The sequence below is a fragment of the Mauremys reevesii genome, linkage group 23 (genome assembly GCF_016161935.1).
Source record: "Mauremys reevesii isolate NIE-2019 linkage group 23, ASM1616193v1, whole genome shotgun sequence".
Taxonomy (NCBI): domain Eukaryota; kingdom Metazoa; phylum Chordata; order Testudines; family Geoemydidae; genus Mauremys; species Mauremys reevesii.
This window is the reverse complement of record NC_052645.1, coordinates 5077416-5092304: the sequence shown is the minus strand read 5'-3', so window position 1 is coordinate 5092304 and position 14889 is coordinate 5077416. Positions and strand designations below refer to the sequence as shown.

At 45.7% G+C, this 14889-nt stretch overlaps 1 protein-coding gene across 6 annotated transcripts in view; it reads left to right on the top strand.

The window, feature by feature from the left end:
- The window catches only part of LUZP1 (leucine zipper protein 1), a 51953-nt gene that overhangs the window by 19396 nt on the left and 17668 nt on the right, over positions 1-14889 (top strand). For 4 of the 6 annotated variants that reach the window (XM_039511565.1, XM_039511567.1, XM_039511566.1 and 1 more), the window contains exon 2: positions 638-3932. In XM_039511565.1, the coding sequence (XP_039367499.1) occupies positions 750-3932 (3183 nt within the window). In that variant the 5' untranslated portion in view covers positions 638-749. Of the gene's footprint in view, positions 1-637; positions 3933-4363; positions 4549-10327; positions 10475-14889 lie in introns of those variants that run through there. The other 2 variants (XM_039511568.1, XM_039511570.1) reach the window with 2 other exon arrangements.

The window sequence follows — 14889 nt, the reverse complement described above, 5'->3', positions numbered from 1 at the left end:
GATTTTCAGTGGCACTCACACTGCCCAGGTCCTGACCACTGGTCTGGGAGGCTCTGCATTTTAATTTTAATTTTAAATGAAGCTTCTTACACATTTTAAAAACCTTATTTACTTTACATACAACAATAGTTTAGTTATATATTATAGACTTATAGAAAGCAACCTTCTAAAAACATTAAAATGTATTACTAGCACACGAAACCTTAAATTAGAGTGAATAAATGAAGACTTGGCACACCACTTCTGAAAGGTTGCTGACCCCTGCACTAGGATGACCAGATGTCCTGATTTTATAGGGACAGTCCCGATATTTGGGGCTTTTTTTATATGGGCTCCTATTACTCCTCCACCCCTGTCCTGATTTTTCACACTTGCTATCTGATCACCCTAGGATACACATACATATTGTCTGCGTAACTGAGCTTAGGAGGGTATTCATTTCTCCCACCCACCAGTGGTGGGATACTGTTGGAGAGAGTACACTGTATTATTAGACTAAATGGGCCACTTATCTTTTCCACTGTGTCACTCCTTATGCTCTGAATTCTAGCTTTCAGAATCATGTTTAATGAAAGAAGAGATTATACAGAAGAAACATTTCCTACCCTCCTGTACTCACTTTATTTTCTCCTTTCAGGCTAAAATTGTCTCTGTCAAAGGAGCTGCAGGATTCAAGGGAAACTGACATGTTTAAAATCACTCCTCTGATCCAAACTGAAGAAAATTGAACCCAACAACAAAAAATAAAAATGGCAGAATTTACAGGTTATAAGGAGACTTCAAATCGCCATCTTCGATTCAAGTTACAGAGTCTTGGCCGTCGTCTTGATGAACTGGAAGAAGCAACAAAAAATCTCCAGAAAGCAGAGGATGAGCTTCTTGACCTTCAGGACAAAGTTATCCAGGCAGAAGGCAGCAATTCTAGCATGCTGGCCGACGTAGAAGCTCTGAGAAAAAGAGTGCTGAAAATTGAAGGCAAGGATGAAGAAATAAGAAAAGCTGAAGAGCTCTGTCAGTTGATGAAGGAAAAACTGGAGGAGGAGGAAAGTCTCACTCGAGAACTTAAATCAGAAATTGAACGGCTTCAGAAGAGAATGGCAGAACTGGAAAAACTGGAGGAAGCTTTCGGCAGGAGCAAAAACGATTGTACTCAGCTGTGTCTGAGCCTTAATGAAGAAAAAAATTTGACCAAAAAAATATCTACAGAGTTGGAAATACTTAGGATGAAAGTAAGAGAACTTGAAGCATCTGAAGATAGACTGGATAAAACTGAACATAGTTTAGTAAGTGAGTTAGAAAAGCTGAAATCTTTAACACTGAGCTTTGCTAGTGAAAGAAAACACTTCAATGAAAGAGAAAAGCAGAATGAAAAATTAATCCAGGAGCTAACACAAAAACTAGAACAAAACAACAAACTAAATAGGGCAGATCAAACTAGAAATGCATCAAACCTGCTAGAAAGATCATCAAATAGTCTTCTGGATAGAAATGACCTGAGAATTGAAGATGACTTGACCCCTGCATTGCCCTCTAAAGAAACCAGGAGAAAGGGAAGCTTGGATTACCTAAAGCATGTAGAAAATGAAACCAGAAATAAATCAGAAAATCAAAAGAATAAAAATCAAGAAGACAACAAAGTGAAAGATCTCAACCAAGAAATTGAGAAACTTAAAAGTCAAATTAAACATTTTGAATCTTTAGAAGAAGAACTTAAAAAAATGAAAGCCAAAAATAATGACCTGCAAGATAGTTATCTGAGTGAACAGAATAAAAACAAGCTCCTGACTGGTCAGTTGGAAGAGATTAAAATTCAAATAAAGAAACAAAAGGATATGGAGAACGGTGAGGTGGAAAGTGAAGAAATGAGCCTTCCCAGCAGAATTAGACATGACAGGCCTAACTACAGAGGTATCGCAGCTGAGCCGGCAATTTCAAAACACAAGTCACGGGAGCTTTCACCTCAGCATAAACGAGAAAGAACACGGAACAGAGAGTTCTCTTCCAATAATGACAGTTATACCACAAGTAGCAAGCAAGTTCCCAGTCCAAGTTTAATTACTAGGAGAACAGCAAAGGCATCTAGTACATTTGCTCTACTAGAAACTGTGATTACTGATACAAAAAGAATGGAAGACAAATCAGCAATTGCTACATATTTATCTATGCAGAAAGATAGTGGTGCTCCACAAAATGAAGTGAAGAAATCAAGAGAGCAGCCATCTGTGCTGAGTCGATACCCACCGGCTGCACATGAGCACAAATCTTGGAAAGCCTCTTCCAAACCTGGGAATGAAAGTGGGTTGAAGACCAAGGTTGAAAAGCTATCTCAATCATTTAGTGATGTTTGCCAAGGTAACTCTGATGCACTTGATGAAAAATCAAGCAAAGGAGAAATGACTGTATCTTTGACTGAAAAGATGAAAACAAGCCAAACAGAGTTGTCTGATCTATGTGTAGAGAGACCCTTTATGAAAAATAATCATGCACCATCCAATGAAACAGCTTCATCATATAGATACCATATCTCTTCTCAGATGTTAGCAGCTGAATCCACCAGCTCTAAAGCAGAAGCAGCAACAGCCTCTGTTTTATCTCACAGACAGTCCCCAGAAGGGAAATCTAAAAGAACAATAAACTCCCAAGAAAGAGAATTTACAGACACTTTTCATGAAAATACAAAGCCTTCAACTTTAATAAAGTATTCAAACAGCTCAAGAAGTCAAGAAGACATCTTACAGATTCTCACAAGTCAAGGTAAGGAAGAAATGGACCAATCTGCACCATCAGTTACAGTTCAGACAAATGTTGGCATAAAATCTGACTCTTTGAGATCCAAAGCCATCAAACCAGCTAGCCATGAAAAACTTAGTACAGATGAGGAGATTGGTAAAAGCACCAATGCTACTACTGAGTCAGAGCTGGAGAAGAGAAAGAAACCTAGTTCCAGAGAATTCTCAAGCTCCAGAGGAGTTCTCAGAGCATCTCTCTTTGAAAATGATAAAAATACTGGAAATGAAGATGACCCCCCCAAATCCATAAAGACATCTTCAGACGCTGCCAGCATAGGATTGAAATCCAGAAAGTCATTCAGCCCTAGAGAAGCTTTGAGATCAAAAGCCATCATTAAACCTGTAATAATTGAAAAGGACATGAAAGAAGTAATGGGAGGGGCTGGGTCTGAAGAATACTCTCAAAACCAGAAATCTCTCTTTAAAACTGTGACAAATAAAATGACAAGCAGCATAACAATCTTCCCTTCTGAGCCAGCCAACACAAGGACCAACACAAATGAAGCCGCAAAGGAAAGACATACTTCTACCAGCAATATTAGAGTCACTCCAAATGAGCTGTCAACCATAACAAACAACATCAGCACACCCTTTGAGATCTCAATTAATAAGAGTGATATTGCTCTGAAATTATCTGAGGCAGATAAAATTGGGGATTTAGCTCTGAGAAACAGGACAGAAACACTAATTTCAAGAAGCAGTATTCTGATAAAACCTTCTGAACCCATTGAGAAGAACAATTATGAGCCATCCTTAGAGACAATCAGCTGGAAAAGCCATGGGCCTTTAGAAGCAGAGTCACCAGAGACAAAACACATCACTCTGAGAAGTTCTTGGAGGACAAGGCGGGGATTACAATCTTTGGAAGACTCTCAAATCAAAGTGGAAAAAAATACAGCTTCCACTCGTACAAAGGCATGCAAGTCCTCTACAGACCTCTCTGAAACGGAAGAGGCCAATGCAAGAATACATTTACTTGAGCAGAATTCAAGAAGGTCCAGGGCCACTATTAATTCTTGGAATACCCCTGAATTAGAATTCAGAAGGACCCAAAGTAGCTTAAGTGCATCTGAGCTATCTACTCGAAGGAGCTATGTCCATGATCCCATCACTGCTTCTACTTGGAATCGCATGACATTACCAGTAAGTGTTTTCTGTCTTCTGTTACTTTTAACTGTCATTCTCTTTTTGAAATTGTCCACTAATTCTAGGATGCCCAACTTGAAATACTAACACTTCTGATTTTCAGAGGTGTTAATTCCCACAGCTCCTGTTCACATCAACTGATTACCTAAATATTGAGGCACCCAAATTAATTAGCGACTTTGGAAAATTGGGCGGATTAGTTGTGTTCCCATCTGCCTCATTCTTGTACTGCTCCCTGTGTAAATAAAACCATACTCATCTGCTCTTGCCAAGGCTAAGAGAGGAAATAATTGGTCCCAGCTTAGTAATGAGCCTATATGTCTTTTAAAGTCAAGCTTTGCAAGGTAGAGTCGGCAGGAAATAGCAAATAATTTATTTAAAGAGTGCTGCACTGCTTCAGTCTGAACTTTCAACTTCCATTTTTAAAGGGATGCTGGCTGTGTCACCTCCATGTGTGACATACCTCAAACGGCTCCTTGGAACATGTCCTAGCAGACCACAGAGAGACAGCTGGTTGCATGGTGCTGCCATCTCCTCCTAGTTCCAAGTTGCTAGATTACCTTGAGAAAAAACTTAAAACACATGAACTACTTTCCTAGCATTACTTTTCCTTGCTATTGAGGATGTTACTCAGTTGTCAGTGAGAGGAGAGCTTGCATAAGGGGAAATCCAGGAGATGTTCTCACTGTTAAGATGTGGTTCTCTCTCTGAAAAGGACTGAGAATCCCTGACATACTTTAAAATATTTATCTGGTGGGGTGTGTCCATTCTGGCCATGCTAAATAATATGTGTTTTAATTACGGTTCCAGTTCAATGTAGCCACTCTTTATGCATTATCTATACAATACAAACAGCAGGGGCTCCCACATTAACTCCCACAGCCATTTTCAGTGTTGATCTGAAGCACAAATAAAGTACAGAAGAGATCAAAGGTCTGTAGGGTGGTTGTTGAAGGGAGGGAATTCTCAGCCAAATGAATTTGCCACTGAACAAAGGTTTCCATTTGGGAATATAGATGAAGATGTGAGAGGGTATTTTTGTTTTCCAAACCTTGCTTTGTTCCCTAGAACCAACTTCACCTCTGGGAGTAAGCATACAATGCAACACGGCTTTACTTTGTAGCATCTATTGTCATTAGAGTGTTAGTGCCAGATTATCAGAGATATTTGGGCACCTAAAGATGCAGATAGGCACCTAGTGGATCTATATTGGACCTAATAGGCATGTTTGAAAATCCCACTAGGTACATTTCTTCTTTGAGTAGCTGAAGACCTATATTCCAAGTAGGTGTGTGCACAACCCAAACGCAGGAGCCGGAGACTTTTGCCTAGCAGTACCATTGGAGGGGCAGCAGCCAGTGATATGAGATGACACTGCCCCAGCCCCCTCAGTTCCTTCTCATCACCCATCAGCTGGAGTCAGAGCTCGTGTGGTGGTGGTTTTCACAACCTTACATTCATTCTTTTTGTGCAGCGTATTGTACATAGTTAAGTGTTAGTTTTCATATTCTCTCTCTATTTTTTTTTAATTAGTGGCTGCGCCCCCCCACGATGCCCTCCCCAGGTTTAAGCATTGTCCTTTGTGTGGAGTGGCGTTTCCCAACAGTGACCCCCTCACACACACAGTGCTTGCTCTGCCTTGGCAAAGCCCATCTTAAGGAGTGCTGTTCATCTGTAGATTGTTCAAGAAGAGGACTCAGGTGGTGCAGGTCCTTTGCCTCAAACAGCACCTGCTTGAACAAGCCATGTGGCCTGAGCCCACACAGGGGACTATCTCGAGCCACAGATTGCCCTTGGGCTCGGAAAGTGCTGCTGCCTCTTGTTCTGGGCTAGTGACCTCTCCGAAGAGGCACAGGAGTCATTCTCCGTTGTTGGTGCCAAAGAAGAGTTGTCCTGGGGCAACTCTTCTGCCTTCTCTGGCATGGGACCAGTCCTGGTGCCCAGGATGGCACGTGTACATCTGTTCCTCCTTTGGTACAGGGCAGGAAGGGCAGAAACCCTGTACAGTTGACTCCAGTTCTGGCCTCCAGGCATCTGAATCCAGTACCGACTGGAGGGATGCCAGTATTGACTGTGTCTGTGATTTCAGCATACCAGGCTGTAGCGGACTTACTGTGCCTTTTGGTCCCGTCATCGCTGCTGGTCAGAGACTTTGCAAGGCTGGTGTCTGCAGTGGCCCCCCCCAATTAATGAGGTGCTCCTCAAACCTATGAGTGCTTTTTGAGGTACGCCAGCTTTGTTACCGCCAGAGGTCAAGTGCTTGGAGAAGCGCTCTTTTGTGCCTGTACAGGCATACAAGGGGGTCTGTTCCCATCTGGGCCCGAACTCCCTGGTGGTCATGGCAGGACAGGTTCAAGTCCACATCCAAAGACAGAGACTCTAAGCGTTTGGACCTTTTGGGAAGAAAGGTATGCACCTCCTAATGGTTACAGATGAGGATTGTGAACCAGCAAGCTTTATTGTCCAAAAATGACTTTGACTATGGCCAAATTTGAGGAGCAGTTGCCTGATGTGTCTTTTGATGAGTCTTGTGTGTTTGTCGCCGAAGACTGCTTGATGGCCAAGATGTCTTTGCAATCTGCCCTCGATGTTGTGGACACCTCAACCAAAGTGATGGCCTTGGCAATTACTATGAGGAGGGCTTCCTGTCTCCAAAACACAGGGATCGCTCTGAATGTCCAGCAAGCAATTGAGGACTTGCCTTTTGATGGCAGAGCCTTGTTTTCAGACAAGACTGAAACCCTGGTTTCCTTTGAGGATTCCAGGGCTACCGTAAGGTCTTTGGGGGTGCATACGCTGCCCATGCAGAGACACCACTACGGGGCACGGCAACAACAACAACTGTACAGACCACAGCATCCTTCTATCAACCCTTCTCCTTGAGACAGTGAGACCATCCCAGGAAGAGGGAAAGGTCTCACAAGAGGAAGCACTCGAGCTCAAGGCCTGCTTGGGCTGTTCGCCCTCCTTTTGCACCTGTTAAGCACCCATTTTGACTCATTGGCCCAGAGCACCATTCCAGTTGTTCTTCTTCCACTCTCGTTGCCTCCTAACCCCTGTTCCATTGGGGACAGGCTGGTCTGCTGTTATAATGCCTGGGTCTCAATTACCTCTGACAGCTGGGTCATAGACACACTGTAAGATCAGGCTATGCCATCCAGTTTCTCTCCACGCACCAGCCCCACTCTTCAGGGACCCCTCTCATTTATTCATAAATGATCTGGAGAAAGGGGTAAACAGTGAGGTGGCAAAGTTTGCAGATGATTAAACTACTCAAGATAGTTAAGACCAAAGCAGATTGTGAAGAACTTCAAAAAGATCCCACAAAACTAAGTGATTGGGCAACTAAATGGCAAATGAAATTTAATGTGGATAAATGTAAAGTAATGCACATTGGAAAAAATAACCCCAACTATACATACAACATGATGGGGGCTAATTTAGCTACAACGAGTCAAGAAAAAGATCTTGGAGTCATCGTGGATAGTTCTCTGAAGATGTCCACGCAGGTGTGCAGAGGCGGTCAAAAAAGCAAACAAGATGTTAGGAATCATTAAAAAGGGGATAGAGAATAAGACTGAGAATATAGTATTGCCCTTATATAAATCCATGGTACGCCCACATCTCAAATACTGCGTACAGATGTGGTCTCCTCACCTCAAAAAAGATATTCTAGCACTAGAAAAGGTTCAGAAAAGGGCAACTAAAATGATTAGGGGTTTGGAGAGGGTCCCATACGAGGAAAGATTAAAGAGGCTAGGACTCTTCAGCTTGGAAAAGAGAAGACTAAGGGGGGATATGATAGAGGTATATAAAATCATGAGTGATGTTGAGAAAGTGGATAAGGAAAAGTTATTTTCGTATTCCCATAATGCAAGAACTAGGGGTCACCAAATGAAATTAATAGGCAGCAGGTTTAAAACAAATAAAAGGAAGTTCTTCTTCACGCAGTGCACAGTCAACTTGTGGAACTCCTTACCTGAGGAGGTTGTGAAGGCTAGGACTATAACAATGTTTAAAAGGGGACTGGATAAATTCATGGTGGCTAAGTCCATAAATGGCTATTAGCTAGGATGGGTAAAAATGGTGTCCTTGGCCCCTGTTCGTCGGAGGATGGAGATGGATGGCAGGAGAGAGATCACTTGATCATTGCCTGTTAGGTTCACTCCCTCTGGGGCACCTGGCATTGGCCACTGTCGGTAGACAGATACTGGGCTAGATGGACCTTTGGTCTGACCCGGTACGGCCGTTCTTATGTTCTTATGAGATGCTGCTCTTTGAGATGGTCAGCTGTCTGCTAATGTTGGGAGCGGTGGAGGAAGTTCTGCGAGAACACCAGCATCATGGTTTCTACTCCTGGTACTTCCTGATACCAAAATCCAAGGGCAGGATGAGGCTGTGATGAAATGGGACTGTTCTTAATGTTTCCTCTGAATACTGTGTGGGTGCCTCAGTTTCCCCTATGCATTTCTTAAGTCTCCAGCATGCATAAATGGCCGACACTCTGTCTCCTGGCAACAAATGGCTGGGGCCGTTGCCCCCTGCAAGGGGATGGCTAAAGGTGAATAAAGAGATCAGGTGACCTCCTGGCCCGGGAAGGAGACAAAGGCCAGAAAGGAGGGGCTGGAGTGGGTTTCAGTTGGGAGCTGGCTGGGGACAGGAAGTGAGGGCAGACAGGGTTGTCTGGCTCACTGGGCCCCAGAATGGACCCGGTTGAGGGATCCCGTTCTCTGTACCTACAAGCTCTGTTTTAGACCATGTTCCTGTCATCTAATAAACCTCTGTTTTACTCGCTGGCTAAGAGTCACTTCTGACTGCGAAGTGGGAGTGCAGGATCCTCTGGCTTCCCCAGGACCCCGCCTGGGCGGACTTGCTGTGGGAAGCACCCGGAGGGGCAGAGGATGCTGAATACTCCAAGGTCAGACCCAGGAAGATGAAGCCGTGTGAGCTTCTTGCCCTGAAGACAGTCTGTTCCAAGGGAGAGGAGGCTCCCCAAAGTCCTGGCTTTGTGGGGAGTAGTTCCAGAGCATCGCCCGGGGACTCCGTGACAGAGGCCTATCCTCAACCTTTGCGGACTCAACAAATTAATCAGATATGTGAGATTCCACATGGTCACACTCTTAGCTATCTGCCCTGCTCTGTCTTAGAGTGACTGGTTTGCTGCTCTTCAGGATGCTTATTTTCATGTGGCCATTCTACCAAGTCACAGGAAGTTTCTTTGCTTCTTAGTAGGAGACCTGCATCTCTGGACTGGTTGATTCACCTTCCTCCACTAGTCCTGGAGTCCCTGCACTGGTGGGAGTCCCCATGCAACTTGTGCCAAGGAGTTCTTTTCACTCAGCCCTCCCCGATCAAGTCAGTGATTAACATTCATCCCTTCTGGGTTGGGGAGTGTGTTTGGACTAGTTGAGGGTGTAGGGCAGGGGTAGGCAACCTATGGCACGTGTGCCGAAGGCGGCATGCAAGCTGATTTTCATTGGCACTCACACTGCCCGGGTCCTGGCTATAGGTCTGGGGGGGCTCTGCATTTTAATTTAATTTTAAATTAAGCTTCTTAAACATTTTAAAAACCTTATTTACTTTACATACAACAATAGTTTAGTTATATATTATAGACTTATAGAAAGCAACCTTCTAAAAACGTTAAAATGTATTACTGGCACGTGAAACCTTAAATCAGAGTGAATAAATGAAGACTCGGCACACCACTTCTGAAAGGTTGCCGACCCCTGGTGTAGGGCCTGTGGTTGGAACAGGAAGCCTTGTTCCACATCAATGTATTGGGGCTTCAGGCTATCTACAATGCATGTCATGCCTTCCAGGACTGCATCAGGCATTCAGTGGTTCACTTACTCACCAACAATACCACCGCAATGTACTATGAACAAACAAAGGGGAGCCCACTCCAGATTGCTCTGTCTAGAGCCAATCAACCTATGGCAGTTCTGCATCAAAGAAAACATCACCCTGGTAGCTGTCCATTTGCCTGGGGTGCAGAGCCATCTTGCAGAGTGTCTCAGCAGGTTTTTCTCCCCGAGCCATGAATGGTCCCTTGAAGGAGTGTCCTTCAGTTTATTTTTGCAGCGTGGGGCATCCCCATGATCGATTTATTTGCAACAAGGGAAAACAAGGAGTGTCACCTATTCTGCTCTTGGGGAGGGTCTCAGCTAAGGCTCTCTCTAACACTTTCCACTATAGCTGGCAGTCAACTCTCTTTTATGTCTTCCCTCCTGTCCCAATCATTCCCTAAGTCATTGCCAAGCTCAAGGTGCATCAAGCCAGGGTTGTCCAGATTGCCCTGACGTGCCTGAGACAGTTGGTTTTCGGGCCTCCTTGTTCTGTCAGATCAGCCTCTCATGCCGCTACCTCTCCTTCCCAACCTCTTCACACAGGTGTATTCTGCATTTGGCAATCAGCTTCCTTCACCTTACGGCATGGCTGCTGCATGGCTGAATGAAGAGGAAGAACATTGCTTGGAGGCTGTCCAACAGGTCCTACTTAGCAATAGGAAACCTTCCACTTGAACAGCCTACTTGGCAAAGTGGAAGAACGGGGACTTCCATCCAGCACATCTTGGAGTACCTGCTACACCTTCAGAAATTGGGCTTGGCACTCAGTTCTCTGAGAATGCACTTGGCAGCAATATCCATGTTTCATCCATCTATGCAAGGGAAATCAGTTTTTTTCCAACGCCATGGTGACAAGGACTTCTCGCCTGCACCCTCTGATCCGAGGGCCAGTCCCTTGGTGGGACCTAAACACTGCTTTAGCAGCTCTTATGGGACCTCCATTCAAGCCCCATGCTTCTTGCCCATTGCCCCTCCTGTCTCAGAAAACTGCATTCTTGGTAGCCATTGCCTCTGGGGCCTCCTTACACACAGTTTTCCATGGACAAGATAATGATCCGGCCACACCCGAAGTTCTTATCCAATATGGTCTCTCAGTTGCATTTGAACTAGGCGGTGCATTTTCCCCTAAGCCACATTTCTCCCCAGAGGAGCAGCAATGCCTCCAAACGTTAGACACTGAATAGGACTGACCTGTTCCATGCTTCACCTTGCCTGTTCGTATCCTATGTGGACTGCATGAAGGGACAAGGTCTGCACAGGCCATCTCAAGATGGATAATGTCTTGTATTTAAGACTGCATATGAGTTCATGCCAGCTATGATTCCACAGCAGATACGGGCTCATTCCACAAGAGCACAGGCAACATTGGTGGTGTTCCTCGGTGATATTTCCATATTGGACATTTGCATGTGGCCATCCATCCATACATTTACGGACCATTACATGATCACTGCATGTTCCAGAATATGCATCCGACAAAGTGGGTATTCACCGACGAAAGCTCATGCTCCAATACGTTTGTTAGTCTATAACGTGCCACAGAACTCTTTGCCGCTGTTCCAGAATAGACACTAATGTTGGAAGAACAGTCCTGCGATCCATATTCAGATAGACTCCGAGCCCCGCCTCTGGACGGGAGTACTGTTTGTAAGTCACCTACTGGGCATACACATCTGCATCTACTCAAAGAAGAAATGGTTACTTACTGTAACTGTGGTTCTTTGAGATGTGATGGAGACGTATTCCACAACCTGCCCTCCATCCCCTCTGCATTGGAGTCTTCCCCTAGAGATTTGGTGCGAAGGAACTGAGAGAGGTCGGGGCAGTGCTGCCTCATATACGGCTTATAGACACAAGGCGCAAACACTGCCCCTCTACGGGTATTGCTAGGCCTGTCCAGTGCGCGCACACTTACTTGGAATACACATCTGTATCACATCTCGAAGAACCACAGTTACAGTAACTGTTTGTCAAGGTATTTAGGTACCTAAATGAATCTGAGATAGCACTGAGTTCTCCGTTGCTCAACTGTTATTTAATAGTCTAGGTAAGAAGGAAGGAAGGAAGATGTTCTAGCTCAGGGGTTCTCAAAGCCAATCTGCCACTTATTCAGGGAAAGCCCCTGGCAGGTTGGGCCGGTTTGTTTACCTGCCGCATCCTCAGGTTCGGCCGATCGCCACTCCAGGCCAATGGGGGCTGCGGGAAGGGCGGCCAGCACGTCCCTCGGCCCACATCGCTTCCCACAGCCCCTATTGGCCTGGAGCGGTGAACCGCAGCCAGTGGGAGCTGCAGACACGGCAGGTAAACAAATTGGCCGGCCTGTCAGGGGCTTTCCCTGAACAAGCAGTGGACCGGCTTTGAGAACCACTGTTCTAGCTGGTATTTTAAATAAGATGGAGGGTGCCTGAGGGATCTTGGAGGGCTGGAGATGTAGAAGGGAAAGTTTTTTCATTGAAATGAGATTGTGTGCAGGGACAGGCTTTGGGAGGAGAGACCAGAGATAAATAAAGAATATGTGATGGCATGGAATACAGGATTTTTTGGTCATGTACTTAGCACCTTGAGTCAACTTTCCAGACCTTTGGAGGGATAGAAAAGGTCTGTACTGCCTAACCTTAAAGATCATGAGTCAACCAAGTTGTATGATTTTGGGGATCTAAGTGTGAGCCTTTCCCTGCAACTGTAAAGGCTAGCAACATTTTTTTAGATGAAAGCTGAGCTTCTCGCACAATAACATGACTCCAGGAGCTTGGTCTTTGAGAAATACAACAAATATTGTTAGATTTGCAATAAAATTGTAAAAGCTGGCAACACTGAAAATTATACGTTTGAGAAATCTCAAAAAAATCCCCTAAAGGATCTAGGTCTATATCTGGGGAGTCTCCTAGGGCTATTGTATTCCATGGGAAGACCTTTCTAAGTGACATATAACACCAGTCTTTACTTTGGCAGGGGATGAGATATCAGGACCATGCTATTACCAACTTTGGGAGTTCAAATATCATGATACAGCTACCTGCCCCCCAAATCACAAGTTTATCTGTCAAATAATAATTTAAAAAAATCATTAGTGTTGTCTGGTTTTTGTGCTAAGCCAGGCTCTGTGTGTGTGTGTGTGTGTGTGTGTGTGTGTGTGTGTGTGTGTGTGTGTGTTTCATGATGCAAATTCAACACACACACAAACTAGGGGCACCTACCCACTTCTGGCTGATGGGAGGGACACACTTCCCAGGCCCTTCTTGTGCTTCCCCCAGGAGGCTTACCCCTGCTCTCCTATCTCCCCTGTCCTGTCCCCTGCTTCGTCTGCACAGAGCCCAGCTGCAGCAATTGCTGCAGCAAGGGCAGCTGACTGAGCAGGGCTTGGGAATGGAGGGTCAGTGTACCTGCCTTCTCTCCCTCTCCCCCCCCCCCCATCCCCCAGCATTGTTCTACCCTCTCAGTGCAGCGCGGTGGGAGGTTAAACAGGGCTGAAGCTGCTGCCACTCCCTGGGCTAGGGCCCTGCTCTGCACGCAGACAGAAGAAAGCTTGAGGCTTTCCAGCATGCTGAGGCCAGATGTGAGACCCAATGTATGACAAAGACCCTGACTAGGGGACACTAAAATCGTTCATGTAAGGAGGCTAAACTTTGATGGGATGTGCCCCTCAGTGCCATTCTGTGACCTCAGCCTCAGGACTCTTCACTTCTGATAGAAAGAGGGGTCAGTACTAAAATGAGTGGGCAGGAAATCTGTGAGGAGCAGGCAGCTTTAGAGCTTCAGCGTCATCAGCAGCTGTTGGAAGCTCTGTCCTGTAGGACCCAGCAAACCTGGCGGTGGCATTTCAGGTGCTGGCCAATTGAAACTGTCAGCCAAAGCCAGCAGCTCAGGCTGTGGGGAGTTCCCTCTGGTGGTCACAGGCAGAAATGCACCTGCACAAACCGGTCAGAAATTCTTGAGCTGCTCAAGAGATCACAAGTGGATGTAACAAACTGTGAATGTTGTCAACATTACATGTCCAGCTCCTCAGACACTCTGGGAGATTCCACACTTCAGAGGAAAGAAGCAGGAGTTTCTCTGGCGGGTTCTTTTAAAAACTGTTTGAAACTGGTCAGACGTTTGGAATGTTGGACTCTTTCCTGTGAAGATGCACTACCAGGCAGAGAGCAGGCCCACAAGTCACTGCAAGAGACTTGTAGTTTATCCAGTGGCTCTGCTATTACTTACAGTGGTAGCACTGGCTCCTCCAGGGAGCTGAGCTGTATATTAAAGCAGCAGCGGTATGAGAATTCAGTTCCCATCCTCTCCCTCATGCTAAACAATTTCAGACTTTCTCCTTCCAGGCAGAAATTTTATGTCTGCCTGAAGGTAAACTATTGATTTCAAAAAAAAAAAAAAGGTTTGAGCAAAATCTGTTTAGCCATTTTTGGGCAAGTGGAGAGTGAGTCACCTACTGGGCATACATGTCTGCATCGACTCAGAGAAGAAGAAAGGGTGACGTACTCTGACTGTGGCTCTTTGAGATGTGTTCCATGTCCTGCCCCCCAGCCCCTCTGCACTAGCATCTTCCCCTAGACCAGTGGGTCTCAAACTGTGGGTCAGGACCCCAAAGTGGGTCATGACTCCGTTTTAATGGGGCCACCGGGGCTGGCTTAAACTTGCTGGGGCCGAAGCCTGAGCCCCACTGCCCAAGGCCAAAGCTGAAGCCCAACGGCTTCAGCCCTGAGCAGCGGGGCTCAGGTTACAGGCCCCCTGCCTGGGGCTTCGCCTCTTGCACCTTCCCCCGGCCTGGGGTGCTGGGCTCTCACCCCGCCCCACCCCCAGGAGCAGCAGGGCTTAGGTGAGCTCAGTCCCCCCGTCCTGGGGTCATGTAGTAATTTTTGTTGTCAGAAGGGGCTTGCAGTGCAATGAGGTTTGCGAAATCCTGCCCTAGACATTCGGTGCAAAGAGACTGAGGTGGTCGGGGCAGCACTGCCTCATATAGCGAGGGGAAGGGTTATAGACACAAGACGTGACCACCACCCCTGTACACGTCTGCATCACATCTCAAAGAACCACAGTTACAGTAACTGTTTCATTTAGGTACCTAAATACCTTGACAATCTGGCCCTGAGATAGTATGGTTAGCA